Source organism: Balaenoptera acutorostrata, chromosome 9, assembly GCF_949987535.1.
Source record: "Balaenoptera acutorostrata chromosome 9, mBalAcu1.1, whole genome shotgun sequence".
Taxonomy (NCBI): Eukaryota; Metazoa; Chordata; class Mammalia; order Artiodactyla; family Balaenopteridae; genus Balaenoptera; species Balaenoptera acutorostrata.
This window is the reverse complement of record NC_080072.1, coordinates 17,305,629-17,327,765: the sequence shown is the minus strand read 5'-3', so window position 1 is coordinate 17,327,765 and position 22,137 is coordinate 17,305,629. Positions and strand designations below refer to the sequence as shown.

The window sequence follows — 22,137 nt, the reverse complement described above, 5'->3', positions numbered from 1 at the left end:
GAGACTTTATGGAGTGCCTCATGTATGCCAGTATATGGTAGTATTGTTAGTACTAAAGGTAATACTTTGGTACCTTTGCGTTGATAGCACTAATGGGTATTATTACCTTCATTTTCACAAGAGGATGCTGAGGCCCATAGAGGACATGTGACTTGCTCAAAGTCATTTAGCAAATGTGTGGAAGTCAAATTGGTACCCAAGTCTGGGTGACCTCGCAGTCCATGCCGTCTTCTCAAAGCGGCTCACTAGTGAAGGCAGAAATCAACATGACATGTTCCCTCAGATGAGTTTTGTTTCTCCAGGGTCTCATTTCTGAATCTGTTATTTCCCTTAGCTCTGTTTGGACCTTAACAGTCCTCTGCAAAGTAGAACACTGAGGTCTTTCTGGTGTCACTTTGTAGCTCCATTACTATGCATTTTGTGTGGCTTTTTAAATGTAGTGATTATTCATTATTAACCAAGCTCCTAAATTCCAATATGATCATATTCATTTTATTTCCACTTTAATAAGGTGGATTTTTTGTTTTAATAGATCACACTTAAGACTTTTTCCTGAAATTATGAAGTATCAGTTTGCAATTAAAATCACAAACCAGTGATATTTAAAGAGTATATAATATTATGATGTGCATCATGTTTTATTATTTGTACCTAAGGGTCTAAAAAGCCATCATTATTGATTTATAGGAGAACTGATTAAGGAACATTCAGCCAGCTCTGTGATAACATTGGAATTTTTATTGCAGAACTACTGTGTTGATTCTATATCATATCTTAGGTGGTCTCATGATCACTTAAAATTATCCTGGTCTAAATTTCATATAAAATTGGGGGTAAAAAAGTGTTTGAAAGGGTAATGTCATCAAATGCTTAAATCTTAATTGCCATATATTAATTTTTCCTCTCTCCGTTTGTGTTTTTTTCCCTAGGAGAAAAATTCAAAGTGGAAACAAAGACCATTGCTGTTGACTTTACATCAGAAGATATTTATGATAAAATTAAAACAAGCTTGGCAGGTCTTGAAATTGGTGTTTTAGGTTTGTATCTTTTTCATGTTTAGAGATTCTTCTTGCATTTATTGACTAGGATTTTCTTTTTGGATGTTTGGTGTTCAATTGGTGAAATGACTAGTGAGAAGAAAATGGTCTCGTTAATACAAGTGATCATTAGATGATACGGATCTATATACGCTTGAATCTTTATGTTTTGGGTTGTGTTTTAATGATGATTCTACAATTTAGGTTGTTTTCCCTGCCTGCTTTATTTCCAGTCTCTCATTCTCTCTGCATATATTTAGATACAGCTATATCATAATAATCCTTTGTGGTGGGTAATGCTGACCCATTTTTACAGCTGAGGAAATAAAGGCTTAGAGGGGTCTCAGCCTTTTGTTCAATATTACCCCCCTCCCATGACAAGGAACCTTTTTAGACATTATTTTCCCCTAGTCCACCCTCCCATGAGACTTTAATACCACAGATCCACTGTGTATTTTGTTTATGTGCTGTATGTATATCTGTTCTTTATACATAAAAAGGATAAGAGCTCACACCATACCCCCGAATCAATTTTTGTTCCCTTGGGGGAGCTATCACCCCAGTTGAGAAGACGTGGCTCAGAGAGATGAGTGACTTGCCTAAGCTGCCGTAGAGACTGAGTACTGCGCATGGGATTTAGCCACTGTTTGTTTTTTCTGAGTCTCCTACTCCCTTGTGTTACACCTCAGCTACCTTATTGCCAAAAACCGATGCTTCTGCTGAGATGTGGAAGTATTGGACCTTGTTATGGAAAAGATTCACCAGATTTTGAGGAAAAGAAAAAAAAAAAACAGGCTTCAGAAAGTTACCCAGCATTCTCTGACTCATTTCTAGAAAGAAAAAGAGCATCTAGTTCAGAAAAACGTCACTTCTTCACTAAATCTCTTTATCCCACTGCCTAAATTGGTGTGAACCTGGTAATTGCCATTGTTTTCTTTATTGGACTATAAAAGGAGGAACGACGAAGAGAAAATACTTTTAAAAAATGTTTCTTAACCTTTCTTTAGTCAAGACCCCACCTGTCTTCCTCATACTATAAAAGAATGGTCTCTTATATAATTTCTTGAAAAGGCAATTAAAAAAAAGTTATACACATTATAGCCCTACATAGTGCCATTGGACCTGGGGTTAACCCTGGCTTTGATGTGTTATCTTTTCAGCTCCTGCCTGGTCCATATCACACATCACCACGCCCCACCTACCCTCACAGCTATTCCCATACTTATAGGAGAGCCAGTAGCAAAAGATGAATGAACACACAGGTCTAATTTTTGCCTTGTTCTTCTCTAATACATACATTACTCAGAGCCTTTCACAAGCTCTTCTTCCTTTAGCTTAACCTAAAGCACAGCTAACATCTGTAAAATTCTCAGCTTTTTAAAAATTCCAAGTCAGTAGTAGCTGTAACTTACTAGTTAGGATAGAGACTGCCATAGTCCATCCAAACCCCTTTCAAACTAGTCATGGACTGGATAGTGAAGGCTGGCTTAGGCAAGGAGGGAGATCAAGGATCCCTAATGAGAGGAGACTTATTTTGAACTTGTGTTCTTGAAGAATAACTTTGTTTCAGGAGTAGTTCAGTTAATCACAGTTGTCCTTAGCTTTGTATAAATTTCAGCTGCTTTTCACTGGGTAATTTTGAAAGTATAGCTACTCTGGGACTATGCCATTGGAAACGGAAGATGTCAGGCATCAGGTTGCTGCTGGGCTGGAGGGTTATAAAAGGCACTCTTCAGCTGTTCTTTCCTGACCCAGTATATACAAAGTCTGCAGTGTGATTTTATGCACAATAGGTAGATCTCTTAAGGATGAGGGTGCAGAGTACATGGTGCCCAAGCACCTTTTCCCCACTGCTAGAATCCTAGGACTTGTGTCAATACATAAGCATTGATATTTAGACCTAAGGGTTGATATTTTCCTGGGCCACATATGCTAATGGAACCACTGCTTTTGTAGTCCAGCCCCTTAGTAAATTGCAACCTGTGAGTCAGCAGTTTACACCCCTCTTTAGTCATTCATTCGTTCATTTGTCAGTCAGTGAACTGGAGATACAACAATGAACAGGAAAGCGCCTGGCTTTATGTAGTATAATGTTCTAAAGGGAAAGACAGCCCTAATCAAAACTAGTTACCTGCGGGCTAAGTGTTGAGATGGGGAGGGCAGGGTGTAATAAGAGGGCAAAAGGGATGATGGAGTTGATATGGGGAGAAATAATGGTGACTTGGCCTAGCCAGTGTTAGGAAAAAGGATGATTCCAGAAATATTGAGGAAGTAGAGGAAGCAGGACTCTACTTGTGAGAGATTGCAAGAGAACTCATGATGACCTTCAGGGTTCTGGCTTGAGCATCTGTGTCAATAGTGCCATTTAATAAAATGGGGAATCCTGGAGGAGGAGCCTTTTTGGGAATGAGGATCATTTAAGTTTGGGGTTCCTCTAGGATGTCCAAGTGGGGTTGTTAAGTCGATAGTGGACATATGGATCTAGGTTTCGGTAGAGCTCCTAACTAGAGATAGAGTTTGGAGGTAAGTCATCTCTGAGTAGTAATCTCACTGAAGAAAGGAAACTGGAGCTAATCCAAGGAGAATGGAGAGAAGGTAAAGAGAAAACTGGGGACAGAGCTCTCTGTTATCAAAGGCTGCCTGGAACGTATAGTGTGAAGGAGGGATAATTTTTTGCACAAGTTCAGCACTGTCCACTGGAAGTATAATGAAAACCACACATTTAATTTGAACATTTCTAGTAGCCACATTTTTAAAAAGCACAAAGGAACAAATGAACTAATTTTTATAATGTATTTTATTTTAACCCACTGTATCCAAAATATTATCACTAACATGTAATCCACATAAAGTTTTTTGAAACATTTTGTATTCTTTTTCTCACACCAAATCCTCAAGTCTAGGGTGTATTTTACATTTATAACATATCTCAGTTCAGACCAGCTACATTTTAAGTGTTCAGTAGCCACATGTGCCTAGTGATGGATATCTAGCTCTAGTTCATCTTGGCTGTCTCTCATCCTCAGTTTGGGTGGGAGAGCCATAAATATAATTTCTAGGTTTTTCTTGTGCTTTAACATAGCTTTCAACCAGGGGCAGTTTTGCAGTGTCTGGCAATGTCCAGAGACATTTCTGGTTGTCACTAATTGAGGGGGGAGGAGGAGGAAGTTCTACTGGCCCCCGGCGGGTACAGGGCGGGGATGCTGCTAAACTTCCTTCAGTGCACAGGACAGACTCCCACAGCAAAGCACGATCAGTCTAAAAGCTCAGCAGTGCTGAGGTTGAGAAACCCTGCTTTGAAGTTATATTGTAACTAAATAGTTCTGATTGAATACTTACGGAGACACACACACACATACACAGACAACTTAATTTTTGATTTCTAGGTTGGTTACAGATCAATAATAAAAATAATTATAGCTAATGTTTACATACTCCTTTAAAGTTTATAGCAGCACTTTCACATACATTATACTATTATTGGCTATACATTTTGTTTTCTTTCTACTCTACCAGAACTGTCTCCTTAATCATAAGCTTTGTATAATTATATTGACATTTATTAGCAGATACCTTATATTGCATTGTAATTTTAATTTGTCAAGATTTTTGGGGAAACTATTAAAACACCTTTATGAGCTAAATTTTATCTTATTGCTAGGTCATATTTCAACTCAAATCTTACATTTCTTTCTCTAGTGTGGGTATAACCCTCTAGAACTTGTGGGAGGGGTCTGGTGTTGATGTTTTCTTTTTTTTTTATGATTACCTGGGCCTATAGCCCCTTCACTTTCTTCCCTTTTTCCTCCCCATCCAGATCCCACATACCCCCCCTTCTGTCTAATAAGGGGAAGATAATCTTATTTATTCTCCTTCCTCCTCTGCTTAAAGTCAGTCTCACCTTTATAACATTCCCTAAAATAACAAACATGTACATTGATTTCTAGTAAGATTTAGCAATCCATATTAAGTCATAGGAGAGAATTTTGTCTACTGAGTATTAATGAAACCAGTAATGATAAAAAGAAATAAAAATCACCAAGGTACATTCCATTTGTTTGAATAGCACTAACCACTAAAGCATAGTCAGTGCTTAATAAAGAAAATTAATATTTTCAGAATTACAAAGGAAAATGCTAAAGCTATTGGTTATGAAAGAAACATTGTTTTCAATAAGATAAGCAGAAAGAAAATGGCCATGAATTGTGTGAATTTGTACTGAAAGGTCACCATCACTTGATAAGACTATAAATGCATAAGGCTGAGACAATGAATTCTTAACTCTGGTGTGTAAAATAAGTAAGCATCTGCTGTCTTCTCTCAGGCAAAGGCCAAGAAACACAGATTTGGGAAAACTTAAAAAACTTCAGCTATTTAGAGAAAATGACATCAGTCCTTTCAATAAGCAAACAATTAGTTAACAAAATATGACTGCTATAGTGCTCACTTGATTCCTCAAGAGAGACTCTCATGTGTGTTCCAGATTGGTTTGGAGGACTTCATACATCGCAGGAGGCGTAATTTACCAAGGCCAGGGGAGTAGCCTTGCATTTAGAAGTATGCCACAGAGAATACTTTTTTCAAATTTCACTATGATTTTTTTAACTTTTAAAAAGTGGCATTCAGGTGGGAGGGAGGGAGATGCAAGAGGGAAGAGAAATGGGAACATATTGTATATGTATAACTGATTCACTTTGTTATAAAGCAGAAGCTAACACACTATTGTAAGGCAATTATACTTCAATAGAGATGTTTAAAAAAAAAAAAAAAAAGTGGCATTCTTTATTCTAGAGGTAAAAATAAAAAGGTCCTCCTGGAAAAAGATAGTTACTTGTTTTGTGATTCATTAAAAAAAAAAATCAACCATAGCTTTATTCAAGCTTGTAATTCGTACTAGACCAAGAATTTCCCTATGCCAAATGCTATGAAGGTCCTCTCCACCCATACTATCATTATTATTATTATTATTTTTAAACTTATTTATTTATTTTATTTTTGGCTGCCTTGGGTCTTTGTTGCTGTGCGTGGGCTTTTCTCTAGTTGCGGCAAGCGGGGGCTACTCTTCGTTGCGGTGCGCGGGCTTCTCGTTGGGTGGCTTCTCTTGTTGCAGAGCGCAGGCTCTAGGCACACGGGCTTCAGTAGTTGTGGCTCGCGGGCTCTAGAGCGCAGGCTTAGTAGTTGTGGCGCAGGGGCATAGTTGCTCCGCGGCATGTGGCATCTTTCCGGACAAGGGCTTGAACCCGTGTCCCCTGCATTGGCAGGCGGATTCTTAACCACTGTGCCACCAGGGAAGCCCATACTGTCATTATTTATGTAACTTGTAGAGTCAAGAGAATCGGTTGGTACAGGGTGACAGCCTGTGATGGCTTAGTGTCTTAGGCCTATTTATTACCCATCAACTTTTTCCTATCTCTACACAGTGCCCATAATTTTATTAGGAAGCATCATTTAAATAACAACAATATGTATAGATAATAAAAGTCAGTTGATTGCAAAGAGTAATTGATTGTAAAATCTGGAATAGACCTTTTTATTCTCTTTTCTTCCTGTGCCCTTCATAAATTAATAATTGTTCTATTAATGTATTTGGTGGGTTATTTTTAAATTGGTATCCTTCCCTTCTTCTCAGCTGAATGCAAAAATACCTCTTGATTATCCTTGCCTAAGCAACCTTATGGATTATGGGAAATACTTGGGAAGCATTTGTGTTCTGTTTTTCTCCCCTACAACCTAGTATTTCCCTGAATGTTCTGAGATGGAGAATAGTTGAGTGTTGGGAATAAGTATCTTATAAGATAGTTTGAGCAGAGATTAATAGTTAAGATCAGTCAACTCTATAACAGTTTATACTTAATTTTCAAAGCTTTTTAACAAAAGACCCAAGAGTATTTTTAGCTACTTGGGGGAAAGGACCAGTGATCTTCAAAATGGCAAACTCCCAGGTAATTAATTTGGTTGGGATCCAGAGATGGCTTCCTTATAGTTCAGTGTCAAAGAAAGAGGAAGTAGATGACTAGGAGAGGGAGCCGCAAGCCTGCAGGAACTGGGTTGAGGAAAACTTTTCTAGGAACCCTGGGAAGGAAGAAATCTTGAGCGTACTGGGAAGTTATGTGGCTTTCCAGTCCCAACTGATGAAGGAAGTTACAAGTAGAAGAGTCTTGCTTCTTTAGAGGGTTTAAAGATATATAATGCTTCAGATTATCTTCTTGCCAATTTCAGGAACTTCACTAATTAGAAATTAGTTTTAAATTGCCTTCTTTTGAAATGTAAATATCTCTGAAAGGGCAATGACATCTTCATTTACATCTTATTGGGATTAGTACATTCAGTTTACTGTCTCCTTGCTGGATCAGTCACCCTGAGGAAATGACTATCTTAGTTAATGAAAGACATGGAGAAATCATTTCAAAATGGAGAAGAGAGGCTTAAAGAGGAAACTGTAGTGGTAGATTGGCGATTGGTGGGGTGCTGAGAGGGGACGAAAAATAGTAGGGCAAAATAAAGTTAGTTGAGAGAGCACCAATGATAAGTGTTTGGAAATACCCTCCTTCCTTTTTTTTTTCCCCTGGAACCCAGGTATAAAATGACTCAGGCTCAAGAAAGGACAGAGGCTATTATTCTAAAGTATGTAGGAAAGGATTACAGGAGCATGGTAGGATGATAGTTTGCAGAGAGGGTGGAGTTTCTCTATTATGCCACGATATGATTTTCATGCCTTCTAGGGGTTAAGGATACTTCCCAAAACTTCCCTTTTGTAATACAATTGAATTCTGTCCCTAACCACCCCAGAGGTAGTGTAGACTCCACAAGTTCAAGGACACAGTCTCCAATTAAACTGCATTCACTTCAGACATCAGCTACAAGTTTGGGGGCGCAGGCCACCTGCACTTCTGACCAACTGGCTACAAATTCCCCTTACCCCTTCAGGTTCGACAATTTGCTACCCTTAAAAAATTTACAGTTGTATTGTGAAGGATACAAATCGAGACCAGCCAAATGAACAGACACATAAGGCACAGTCCGAGAGGCGTCCAAACACAGAGCTTCTGAGCCCTCTCCTTATGGAGTCAGGACTCATCACCCTTTCCACACATCTGTGTGTTCACCAGCTAGGAAGCCTGTGCTGATTTGTCTCCTTAGCTTAAACTCAGGTGTGATCGCAAAGGCCCCACCTTGAATAGCAAAGACATTCCAAGGGTTTAGACATTTCCAACCCAGGAATCTGGGGCAAAGACCAGACAAATTCTTTACTATACAGCATCTTTTCTTTCCTATTTGTTTTTTGTGTTTTTTTTAAAGATACTTTTCTCTTTGGTATTTTTTTTTTTGAACATCTTTACTGTAGTATAACTGCTTTACAATGTGTTAGTTTCTGCTGTATAACAAAGTAAATCAGCTATACATATACATATATCCCCATATCTCTTTTCTTTTTGCATCTTCCTCCCATCCTCCCTATCCTACCCCTCCAGGTGGTCACAAAGCACCAAGCTGATCTCCCTGTGCTATGCAGCTGCTTCCCACTAGCTATCTATTTTACATTTGGTAGTGTATATATGTCCATGCCACTCTCTCACTTCCTCCCAGCTTACCCTTCCCCCTCCCCGTGTCCTCAAGTCCATCCCCTACGTCTGCGTTTTTATTCCTGTCCTGCCCCTAGGTTCTTCAGAACCTTTTTTTTTTTTTGAGAGTCCATATATATGCATTAGCATACAGTATTTGTTTTTCTCCTTCTGACTTACTTCACTCTGTATGACAGACTCTAGGTCCATCCACCTCACTACAAATAACTCAATTTCGTTTCTTTTTATGGCTGAGTAATATTCCATTGTATATATGTGCCACATCTTTATCCATTCATCTGTTGATGGACACTTAGGTTGCTTCCGTGTCCTGGCTATTGTAAATAGAGCTGCAGTGAACATTGTGGTACATGACTCTTTTTGAATTACAGTTTTCTCAGGGTATATACCCAGTAGTGAGATTGCTGGGTCGTATGGTAGTTCTATTTTTAGTTTTTTAAGGAACTTCCATACTGTTCTCCATAGTGGCTGTATCAATTTACATTCCCACCAACAGTGCAAGAGGGTTCCCTTTTCTCCACACCCTCTCCAGCATTTATTGTTTGTAGATTTTTTGATGATGGCCATTCTGATTGGTGTGAGGTGATACCTCATTGTAGTTTTGATTTGCGTTTCTCTAATGATTAGTGATGTTGAGCATCCTTTCATGTGTTTGTTGGCAAATTGTATATCTTCTTTGGAGAAATGTCTATTTAGGTCTTCTGCCCATTTTTGGATTGGGTTGTTTGTTTTTTTGATATTGAGCTACATGAGCTGCTTGTATATTTTAGAGATTAATCCTTTGTCAGTTGCTTTGTTTGCAAGTATCTCCTCCCATTCTGAAGGTTATCTTTTCGTCTTGTTTTGGTTTCCTTTGCTGTGCAAAAAGCTTTTAAGTTTCATTAGGTCCCATTTGTTTATTTTTGTTTTTATTTCCATTTCTCTAGGAGGTGGGTCAGAAAGGATCTTGCTGTGATTTATGTCACAGAGTGTTCTGCCTATGTTTTCCTCTAAGAGTTTTATAGTGTCCAGTCTTACATTTAGGTCTTTAATCCATTTTGAGTTTATTTTTGTGTATGGTGTTAGGGAGTATCCTAATTTCATTCTTTTACATGTAGCTGTCCAGTTTTCCCAGCACCACTTATTGAAGAGGCTGTCTTTTCTCCATTGTGTATTCTTGCTTCCTTTATCAAAGAAAAGGTGACCATATGTGCGTGGGTTTATCTCTGGGCTTCCTATCCTGTTCCACTGATCTATATTTCTGTTTATGTGCCAGTACCATACTGTCTTGATTACCGGAGCTTTGTAGTATAGTCTGAAATCAAGGAGCCTGATTCCTCCAGCTCCATTTTTCTTCCTCAAGATTGCCTTGGCTATTCGGGATCTTTTGTGTTTCCATACAAATTGTGAAATTTTTTGTTCTAGTTCTGTGAAAAACGCCATTGGTAGTTTGAGAGGGATTGCGTTGAATCTGTAGATTGCTTTGGGTGGTATAGTCATTTTCACAATGTTGATTCTTCCAATCCAAGAATATGGTATATCTCTCCATCTGTTTGTATCATCTTTAATTCCTTTGATCAGTGTCTTATAGTTTTCTGCATACAGGTCTTTTTTCTCCTTAGGTAGGTTTCTTCCTAGGTATTTTATTCTTTTTGTTGCAGTGGTAAATGGGAGTGTTTCCTTAATTTTTTTTTCAGATTTTTCATCATTAGTGTATAGGAATCCAAGAGATTTCTGTGCATTAATTTTGTATCCTGCTACTTTACCAAATTCATTAATTAGCTCTAGTAGTTTTCTGGTAACATCTTTAGGATTCTCTGTGTATAGTATCATGTCATCTGCAAACAGTGACAGTTTTACTTCTTCTTTTCTGATTTGTATTCCTTTTATTTCTTTTTCTTCTCTGATTACTGTGGCTAAAACTTCCAAAACTATGTTGAATAATAGTGGTGAGAGTGGGCAACCTTGTCTTGTTCCTGATCTTAGTGGAAATGGTTTCAGTTGTTCACCACTGAGGATGATGTTGGCTGTGCATTTGTCATATATGGCCTTTATTATGTTGAGGTAAGTTCCCTCTATGCTTGCTTTCTGGAGGGTTTTTATCATAAATGGTTGTTGAATTTTGTCAAAAGCTTTTTCTGCATCTATTGAGATTATCATATGGTTTTTATCCTTCAGTTTGTTAATATGGTGTATCACATTGATTGATTTGCATATATTGAAGAATCCTTGCATTCCTGGGATACACCATGATCAGGTGGGGTTTATGATCCTTTTAATGTGTTGTTAGATTCTGTTTGCTAATATTTTGTTGAGGATTTTTGCATCTGTGTTCATTAGTGACATTGGCCTGTAGTTTTCTTTTTTTGTGACATCTTTGTCTGGTTTTGGTATCAGGGTAATGGTGGCCTCGTAGAATGAGTTTGGGAGTGTTCCTCCCTCTGCTATATTTTGAAGAGTTTGAGAAGGATAGGCGTTAGCTCTTCTCTAAATGTTTGATACAATTCGCCTGTGAAGCCATCTGGTCCTGGGCTTTAGTTTGTTGGAAGATTTTTAATCACAGTTTCAATTTCAGTGCTTGTGATTGGTCTGTTTATATTTTCTATTTCTTCCTGGTTCAGTCTCGGAAGGTTGTGCTTTTCTAAGAATTTGTCCATTTCTTCCAGGTTGTCCAGTTTATTGGCATGCAGTTGCTTGTAGTAATCTCTCATGAGCCTTTGTATTTGTGCAGTGTCAGTTGTTACTTCTCCTTTTTCACTTCTATTTCTGTTGATTTGAGTCTTCTCCCTTTTTTTCTTGATGAGTTTGGCTAAAGGTTTATCAATTTTGTTTATCTTCTCAAAGAACCAGCTTTTAGTTTTATTGATCTTTGCTATTGTTTCCTTCATTTCTTTTTCATTTATTTCTGATCTGATCTTTATGATTTCTTTCCTTCTGCTAACTTTGGGTTTTTGTTGTCCTTCTTTCTCTAATTGCTTTAGGTGTAAGGTTAGGTTGTTTATTTGAGATTTTTCTTGTTTCTTGTGGTAGGATTGTATTGCTATAAACTTGCCACTTAGAATTGCTTTTGCTGCATCCCATAGGTTTTGGGTTGTCGTGTTTTCATTTTCATTTTTTTCTAGGTATCTTTTGATTTCCTCTTTGATTTCTTCAGTGATCTCTTGGTTATTTAGTAGCGTATTGTTTAACCTCCATGTGTTTGTATGTTTTACAGTTTTTTTGCTGTAATTGATATCTAGTCTCATAGCGCTGTGGTCGGAAAAGATACTTGATACGATTTCAATTTTCTTAAATTTACCAAGGCTTGATTTGTGACCGAAGATATGATCTATCCTGGAGACTGTTCCATGAGCACTTGAGAAGAAAGTGTATTCTGTTGTTTGTGGATGGAATGTCCTATAAGTATCGATTAAGTCCATCTTGTTTGTATCATTTAAAGCTTGTGTTTCCTTATTTATTTTCATTTTGGATGATCTGTCCATTGGTGAAAGTGGGGTGTTAAAGTCCCCTACTATGATTGTGTTACTGTCGATTTCCTGATTGTGTTACTGTCGATTTCCCCTTTTATGGCTGTTAGCATTTGCCTTACGTACTGAGGTGCTCCTATGTTGGGTGCATAAATGTTTACAATTTTTATATCTTCTTCTCAGATTGAGCCCTTGATCATTATGTAGTGTCCTTCTTTGTCTCTTGTAGTAGACTTTATTTTAAAGTCTGTTTTGTCTGATATGAGAATTGCTACTCCAGCTTTCTTTTGATTTCCATTTGCATGGAATATCTTTTTCCATCCCCTCACTTTCAGTCTGTACGTGTCCCTATTTCTGAAGTGGGTCTCTTGTAGACAGCATGTATATGGGTCTTGTTTTTGTATCCATTCAGCCAGTCTGTGTCTTTTGGTTGGAGCATTTAATCCATTTACATTTATGGTAATTATCGATATGTATGTTCCTATTACCATTTTCTTAATTGTTTTGGGGTTTTTTTTTTGTGGGTATTTTCCTTCTCTTGTGTTTCCTGCCTAGAGAAGTTCCTTTAGCATTTGTTGTAAAGCTGGTTTGGTGGTGCTGAATTCTCTTAGCTTTTGCTTCTCTGTAAAGGTTTTAATTTCTCCATCAAATCTGAATGAGATCCTTGATGGGTAGAGTAATCTTGGTTGTAGGTTTTTCCCTTTCATCACTTTAAATATGTCCTTCCACTCCCTTCTGGCTTGCAGAGTTTCTGCTGAAAGATCAGCTGTTAACCTTATGGGGATTCCCTTGTATGTTTTTTGTTGCTTTTCCCTTGCTGCTTTTAATATTTTTTCTTTGTATTTAAAATTTTTGAGAGTTTGATTAATATGTGTCTTGGTGTGTTTTTCCTTTGATTTATCCTGTATGGGACTCTCTGCGCTTCCTGGACTTCATTGACTGTTTCCTTTCCCATATTAGGGAAGTTTTCGACTATAATCTCTTCAAATATTTTTCAGTCCCTTTCTTTTTCTCTTCTTCTTCTGGGACCCTTATAGTTCGAATGTTGGTGCGTTTAATGTTGTCCCAGAGGTCTGTGAGACTGTCCTCAATTCTTTTCATTCTTTTTTCTTTATTCTGGTCTGTGGTAGTTATTTCCACTATTTTATCTTCCAGCTCACTTACCCGTTCTTCTGCTTCAGTTATTCTGCTATTGATTCCTTCTAGAGAATTTTTAATTTCATTTATTGTGTGTTCATCATTGTTTGTTTGCTCTTTAGTTCTTCTAGGTCCTAGCTAAACGTTTCTTGTATTTTCTCCATTCTATTTCCAATATTTTGGATCATTTTTACTATCATTACTCTGAATTGTTTTTCAGGTAGACTGCCTACTTCATCTTCATTTGTTTGGTCTGGTGGGTTTTTACTTTGCTCCTTCATCTGCTGCGTATTTCTCTGTCTTCTCATTTTGCTTAACTTACTGTGTTTGGGGTCTCCTTTTCTCAGGCTGCAGGTTTGTAGTTCCCATTGTTTTTGGTGTCTGCCCCCAGTGGGTAAGGTTGGTTCAGTGGGTTGTGTAGGCTTTCTGGTGGAGGGGACTGGTGCCTGTGTTCTGGTGGATGAGGCTGGATCTTGTCTTTCTGGTGGGCAGGACCATGTCCGGTGGTGTGTTTTGGAGTGCCTGTAACCTTATTATGATTTTAGGCAGCCTTTCTGCTAATGGGTGGGGTTGTGTTCCTGTCTTGCTAGTTGTTTGACATGGGGTGTCCAGCAGTGGAGCTTGCTGGTTGTTGAGTGGAGCTAGGTCTTAGCGTAGAAATGGAGATCTCTGGGAGAGCTCTCGCCGATTGATATTACATAGGGCTGGGAGGTCTCTGGTGGTCCAGTGTCCTGAATTCGGCTCTCCCACCTCCAAGGCTCAGGCCTGACACCCAGCCGGAGCACCAAGACCCTGTCAGCCACACAGCCTGGTACGTGGGTAGTTTCTTGCCTTTTGGGAAGTCTGAGGTCTTCTGCCAGCGTTCAGTAGGTGTTCTGTAGGAGTTGTTCCACATTTTGATATATTTTTGTTGTATTTGTGGGGAGGAAGGTGATCTCCATGTCTTACTCCTCTGCCATCTTGAAGGTCCTCCTTCTTTCCTATTTGTTGATTGATTCATCAGTCAGTCATACACTCACTCATTCAAGAAGTAGAATTCCAGAGATATAGCAGTAAACAAAACTGATATTGTTTTTGCTTTCATAGAAGACAGCCAGTAAACAAGTAATTGGGAATGTGTTGCCTTTAATGACAGGGTACGTTATGCAGGAAGCTAAGAGTATTGGAGATGATCTCTCTGAGAAAGTAATATTTACGTTGAGACCTGAATGCTGGTTAACCCTGGGAGAAGAGATGTTTCCTGGTAGAAGAAGCAGTATGTACAAAACAGTATGTACTCTGAGGTGAATGTGCTTGGCAAGTTGGAGAAACTGACAGAAGATATGTAAATCTAGAGCATGAATGCAAAGGGGATAGTGCTAGAGTCTGGAGATTAAGCAGTGCCAGATCCCAGAAGGCTTTAGAAAACCAGGTTGATATGTTTGGACTTTATTGGAAGGACAGTGTAGACATTGTAGAGTTTTAAGCAGTAAATTGATATCATCCTAGAATTTTAGAGAGTTCATTCTGACTCCCAAGTGGAAGGGGCAAGAATTGACACAAGGAGAACAATAAGGTTATTTCAGTAATGAAATATAAGTTGAGGATGGCTTATATTAGGATGATGGCAATGGGAATGGATAGAAGTGAATTGACTAGAGATATGTTTAGGAAATAGAAATAGGACTAATTTCTGATGAGGTCCTCATCAGAAGTCTTGTCTGACAGAAGGAGTGAAGAATAATGGTAGTTTGTTGTTTTTAATTATTATTGCCAAGATTCATTAAGTATTTTTTATATGCCATGCATCATGCTAATGAATCTCATTTAATCCCCAGCAATCCTATAAGGTAGATACTAATATTTCTATACCCATTTTACAGACAGAAAACAGGCTTACAGTGATTAAATGCATTGTCCAGGGTTATACAATTGCTAATTAGCAACCTCCAGGTCAACTTGAGCAACTGGCTGCTGTTTCTCTAACACAGGAGACCGTGAGCCAGGACAATTCTGTAGAGAAGAATGATGATTTCGTTTTGGGTTATGTTAAATTTGAGAGAGCTGTGAGAAAGCCAAGTGGAGTTTCAAGTAGACAGTGGCATCTGGTATAAATGCCCTCCTTTGTGTTGAATGAAGCAGAAGCCTGATGTAGCCAATCATGGCAAGCAGAATAGGTACATGGAATTTTTAGGGGATTCATCAGGAACATTATTAGACTAAGTATAGTGCCTTATAGTTCCATTAGATGTATTGAATGAGATTGGATTTCCAAAGTGAGAATAAGACTTTGAATTCATATTATTTCCTTTTATTCAAAAACCACTAATGGTATTAATTAAAGCAAAACCTTTAACTTAAAACTGGGTAATTAGTTATGATTTCAGAAATGTAAGTAGAACCGTAATTCATGAAATTGATACGTATTCCTCCCGTTCGCTGAGATTTAACTACCAACCTTCTGCCATCCTTCTTTCTTCATCCTCTCTTCCAACTTTATGTATGTGTATGGGTCAATTCTTGCCCCAAATCTTATGTGGTTTTGTAATGAACGTCACGTAGCAGTTTATAATTAAACAGCTGAGGTGAAATGTTCTGTTGTTTTGCTTCTGACTCGATCTTAATTTTTCAATTTCTGAGTAAAAGTGCTGCAGATTTAAAGCCTTGTAAACTCTCTTTTATTTAGAAATTGCTACTCGCAAGTGTAGGAAAACTGTAAAGTTTGCAAAATGTTTTACTTGGTGTTCCAAATATCATCTGTCAGAGTATGAACATGTGCTAGCTACAGCGATATGTTAAATAAGGCAAAGAAGAAATTTTCTTTGCATCACTTTCCAAACTCTGCAGACTGTAAGATTAGATCTTCTTGAATGAAGTAAAGAGGGTAAAGAAGCAATTAGGATAAATTCAATCAGTATAAAGTTATTCTGGTTAACTGTTGCCTAGAGCTCTCTTTTAGAAGGATCTCTCCACTTCAGTGCTGGTCACGAACAGTAAAAACAGAGAGAACTTGGTTGTCTTGCTGCAGCCCCTATGGTAGTGTTGGGTGCAAAATAGGAGTTCAGTGAATACTTGTTGAATAAATGACCACACAACAAGAACAACTCTTTCTCCTCCATTTATTAACATACTAGTATGTTCCAGGCATTGGGTTAAAGATTTTATGCATATTATCTCATTTAATTCTTATCCCTATTTTATATATAAAGGTGATGTGGAAACTGAGGCTTGTTGGGGTGAAATCACCTGCATCTTGTTAAGATCTGGTAGTAGTAGAGCCAGGACTGAAACCTGGGTCTATTGGACTCCAAGATCCATCCCCTCCTAGTTCAAAAGCTTAAGACAGGAGGTGTTTCTCCCTACTTGTGCTGTTACTTGGGTCTACATTTTTATTTTTTTATTTTTTAGAATTTATTTTATTTTTTTGGCTGCATTGGGTCTTCGTTGCTGCACGCGGGCTTTCTCTAGTTGTGATGAGCGGGGGCTACTCTTCGTCGCGTTGTGCGTGCTTCTCATTGCGGTGGCTTCTCTTGCTGTGGAGCATGGGCTCTAGGCGCGCGGGCTACAGTAGTTGTGCCGTGTGGACTCAGTAGTTGTGGCTTGTGAGCTCTAGAGTGCAGGCTCAGTAGTTGTGGTGCACAGGCTTAGTTGCTCCACGGCATGTGGGATCTTCCCCGACCAGGGCTCAAACCCGTGTCCCCTGCATTGGCAGGCAGATTCTTAACCACTGCGCCACCAGGGAAGCCCCTACATTTTAAAAATTCAGTATATTTTCAAATATAGTGAGGTAGCAGCATTTTTAAAAATTCATTTTTATTTATTTATTTTTTTTTTTTTAATTTATTTATTTATTTATTTTGGCTGTGTTGGGTCTTCGTTTCTGTGCGAGGGCTTTCTCTAGTTGCGGCAAGCGGGGGCCACTCTTCATGGGCCACTCTTCATCGCGGTGCGCGGGCCTCTCTCACTATCGCGGCCTCTCTTGTTGGGAGCACAGGCTCCAGACGCGCAGGCTCAGTAGTTGTGGCTCGCGGGCCTAGTTGCTCCGCGGCATGTGGGATCTTCCCAGACCAGGGCTCGAACCCGTGTCCCCTGCATTGGCAGGCAGATTCTTAACCACTGCGCCACCAGGGAAGCCCAAAATTCATTTTTATTAATGAATTCTAATAGGTTTTCCATTTCTCTAGTCTTTATATGGGTGCTTGAACTGCATTAGTGTATCCAACTACAAATGTGACCAAAATGTAAACTTATTTTAATATTTTCTACTTTGATATTATGAGAAGGAGATACAGAAGACTTTGCATTATTTCATATATATTAGGAAGCCCAACCATTAGGCAGTGTATTTTTTTTTTACATCTTTATTGGAGTATAATTGCTTTACAATGGTGTGTTAGTTTCTGCTTTATAACAAAGTGAATCAGCTATACATATATCCCCATATCTCTTCCCTCTTGCGTCTCCCTCCCATCCTCCCTATCCCAGCCCTCTAGGTGGTCACAAACCACTGAGCTGTTCTCCCTGTGTTATGTGGCTGCTTCCCACTAGCTATCTATTTTACATTTGGTAGAGTATATACATCCATGCCACTCTCTCACTTCGCCCCAGCTTACCATTCCCCCTCCCCGTGTCCTCAAGTCCATTCTCTATGTCTGCGTCTTTATACCTGTCCTGCCCCTAGGTTCTTCAGAACCCTTTTCTTTTTTTAGATTCCATATATATGTGTTAGCATACAGTATTTGTTTTTCTCTTTCTGCCTTACTTCACTCTGTATGATAGTTTCTAGGTCCATCCACGTCACTACAAATAACTCAATTTTGTTTCTTTTTATGGCTGAGTAATATTCCATTGTATACATGTGCGACATCTTCTTTATCCATTCATCAGTCGATGGACACTTAGGTTGGTTCCATGTCCTGGCTATTGTAAACAGAGCTGCAGTGAACATTGTGGTACATGACTCTTTTTGAATTACGGTTTTCTCAGGGTATATGCCCAGTAGTGGGATTGCTGGGTCGTATGGTAGTTCTATTTCTAGTTTTTTAAGGAACCTCCATACTCTTCTCCATAGTGGCTGTATCAATTTACATTCCCACCAACAGTGCAAGAGGGTTCCCTTTTCTCCACACCCTCTCCAGCATTTATTGTTTGTAGATTTTTTGATGATGGCCATTCTGACTGATGTGAGGTGATACCTTGTTGCATTTTTGATTTGCCTTTGTCTAATGATTAGTGATGTTGAGCATCCTTTCATGTGTTTGTAGGCAGTGTATTTCTCAACCACCTTGATTTCTTATGTCTGATTAATCTGGAAAAGGTAGCAGGTTGAAGGTGGTCTCTGTGTGGTTACCCATATCTGTTATTATTGTGTTTGTTCAGATGGACTTTTATTCTCTAGTAATTTGTTGTCATTTGCTCCTCCTGCATGCCCAACCCAGATATCAAAAATCTAATTTCCTAATGACATCATTATCTCTATAGCAGCTGGTTTTGATAAAGGATTCTAAGTCCAGTGAGGTCAGAAGCAGCAGCAAATGAATTTAGAAGAAACAAACCTTGTGTATGTTCTTGTCATTTTTAAAACGTGTGAGATGTGGAAGTGATTTTTAAACAGTAGTATGATGTAATTTAGAATATTTATATAACATTCAGAAATACTCTGTATTTTCTGAGTCTAAAGTACTATATGTATCAGTATTGGTGTTTTAGAAAGTTCTGGATGGCGAACGTGGAGAGCACTGCTGAACACGGCGCACTGACAGTTCCTCCCTGCGAGGATCTCGCCACCTCCTTCTTCCCACTTACCTGTCGTTGTTCTTGGTCTGTCTTCACCTCTGTTCTCCATCTGCCTCATCTCTTCTGTTGAGCTCTTCCCAATCTTGGAACTCCACTGAGAAACTGATGGGAAATAGTTTATATGTTCATGGCCCTTGGGGTGGTGGTTGGAATTCTGAGATTATGTGGACATACCTCGTTTTCTGAAAGACATGGTGTGTTACACGAGTTAAAAAGCTTTTTCAGGTCATTGAACAAAAAATGTTCAATCTGTCTCTGGTGCCTCCTTGAAGAATTCAAGAAAACTCACTAATGAACAGATATTTAATGCCAATTTAAAATGCTACCATTTAAGAGGGATTTTCAACTATCTGAAAAATGTTGGAACAACTTGTGGCATTGTTTGGTTTGGTGAATCCTATAATGAATCCTGTAATATAAGAAGATGGCATTGCATGCACCCATTCTAAGTGAGATTAAATTATAATGGAAATATTTCCATCCTTCCCTCCTACCCAAAGCCTGTTTTCTTCCTTTTCCAAGTCTCTGAAAGCTTTCCGCCTGCTGTTTGGCTCTTGCTGCCACCTAATGTCTCAAAATAAAATTGCAATGAGTTGGCCTTTTCCATAAGATTCACACTATTGTGCAATTTATGGAAATAACTGTTTGAGAGCAACAGTTGTTTTTCTTTAACTCTTAAATAATAGCACCCTGAAGTGATTACTTACTGTGAAGACAATCTGGGTAGCATATATTCCACTAGCAAAATGTGCAACTAATGAAGCAGGAAAGGATTTAAGAGTCCTAGTCCCTAGTAAAGGACAACTTGCCAGTGTGACCTTGACGTGTACTTACCTTCATAAAATCAGGCTCAGTGGGGCTTCCCTGGTGGCACAGTGGTTGAGAGTCTGCCTGCCGGTGCGGGGGACACGGGTTTGAGCCCTGGTCTGGGAGGATCCCACATGCCGCGGTACAGCTAGGCCCGTGAGCCACAACTACTGAGCCTGCACGTCTGGAGCCTGTGCTCCACAACAAGGAAGGCCGCAATAGTGAGAGGCCCGCGCACTGCCATGAAGAGTGGCCCCCGCTTGCCGCAACTAGGGAAAAGCCCTCGCACAGAAACAAAGACCCAACACAGCCATAAATAAATAAATAAATTAATTAATTAATTAATTAATTAAAAAAATCAGGCTCAGTGCTCTGAAAGATCTGTTCCAGCTTTAACACCTTTTTCTTTTCTGTGTGTATTTTTGGTTATAAAAGTATAACCTTTATACGTGATGCTGTTTATTTCTTTGGGTTAACGTTCTCAGTGTTGACTGTGTTTTCTTTTAGAGTTGTGTTAAATAGATGATCACTGTATGAGTAGATAGCTTTGATGGCTTTCCTTTGCTCAATTAGCAGAGACAGATCTGAAGATTTTCTGTTGTAAATACAGCCTTACCCAGAGTAACACTTCCTTGCTTCCTTAGTTATGTGTGGGCTTCCTTAGCTCGACTTTGGCCTTGTAACAGAAGTTGCAAAGATTGCAAAGTTAACTGTGCTGCTTACAAAGTTCCTGGATTTTTTTCTTTAATCCATGTCTGGACTTTAAATATTTATAATTACACTATTCAATTTTCTTTAGAATTTTGAAATAGAGCATTAGTATTTCCATGGGCTAGAAAGAGATCTGAAGATAGAAAGTTTTCTAGATACAGGAGAGTGAAAAGAGATGGAGTTTGCTGTATGTGACAGCATTTTCTTTATTTTATTTTTAAAAAAATATTTATTTGTTTATTTGGCTGCGCTGAGTCTTAGTCGTGGCACGCGGGATCTTTTGGTTGTGGCATGTGGGATCTAGTTCCCTGACCAGGGATCAAACCCGGGCCCCCTGCATTGGGAGTGCAGAGTCTTAACCACTGGACCACCAGAGAAGTCCCCAACAGCATTTTCTTGAAATTGTGAAGAATGTTACAATTTGGCAAAAACCTTTCCTTGAGGATTCTGTAATCTTAAACTGACTTTGTAAAGAACATTTTGTTTATGCATAGTGTTTTAACAGATATTTTGGTTGTTGCTGTTTCTCTTAGTAACATTATAATAAGACATTCATCCTTTATAACTCTGTAGATGGTTCAGACAAAGTTGAAAGAACATAAACCCTCACCTTCAACTAGTTTTGGCTTAATTGTTAACAGATCTTTTATAGAATTGATTCCTAGACCTCTGGTGGGTGGAGAACCTTTTGAATAAAATAAAAATAAAAATGGATTTGAACCTGCTATTATATTTTTGTTTAGATACCATCCCTATTCAGATGGGCAAGAATCTGAGTTAAATACAGTTTGCTTTGCTACTGTCCTTTGCCTACAGACTTTTCAGACAGGTTTCAGTGATCTTGTTCGAGCCATCCTGACCAAATTGTACCAGTAAAATCTTGAGACTCACAGCCTGAAGTGACTGGCTTACTGCTAAATATAGAACCCTTATTGAGTTCCTTTGAACTGCTAATTTTGTTAGTCTATTGAAAAAGTTACTATTACTACTATCAGGTTTATCAGGCACAATTCCTTATAAGCTTGAGCAGAACTATCAGAATTTCATTATCTTTTTGCTACTGAAAGCTTTCTTTTCTAATACGCTACTGTTTTATTAAACATTGCTATCAGATTTCTGTTTATTATCCAATTATTACTCACAGTTTTTCCTGAACTAAATACTGAATGAAGGCATAGGATGGCTTTAAAGTAGTGGTTAAGAGCCTAGCCTCTGAAGTCAAATTTCCTGAGTTTGAATCCTAGCCTTACTTTGCTCTATGACCTTGCGCAAGTTATTTAACTGCTGTGAACTTCAAGCCTTCCCGCATATCCCAGATGAGGTCTGGGACAGGCTCCCATAGCACTCTGTACTTTGCAATGAAATAATTGTTTTATTCCTTTTTGTTTAGTGCCTCTCTCTTCCTAGTGGATAGTTTGCTCCATGATGCCAGAAACTGCCTTTTTCTTTATGGTTTTTCTAGTTCCTGACACGTCTTGCACATAGATGAATGGTAAATTTTGTTGAATGATTAAATGAGCTCTCATTTAAGAGGTGAAGAAACTGAGATGTGTATCATGCGTGACTTACCCCAATTCACACATTTTCTGAAACAGTTATAAGTAGAACTCAAGTTTCCGGTCTCCTACATAATAGTACTTT

The 22,137-nt window shown here is 38.6% G+C and overlaps 1 protein-coding gene across 1 annotated transcript in view; it reads left to right on the top strand.

Moving 5' to 3' along the window:
- The window catches only part of HSD17B12 (hydroxysteroid 17-beta dehydrogenase 12), a 168,627-nt gene that overhangs the window by 104,980 nt on the left and 41,510 nt on the right, over positions 1-22,137 (top strand). Inside the window, exon 4 of the mRNA XM_057552141.1 lies at positions 930-1,037. Coding sequence (XP_057408124.1) covers positions 930-1,037 — 108 coding nt within the window. The remainder of the gene's footprint in view (positions 1-929; positions 1,038-22,137) is intronic.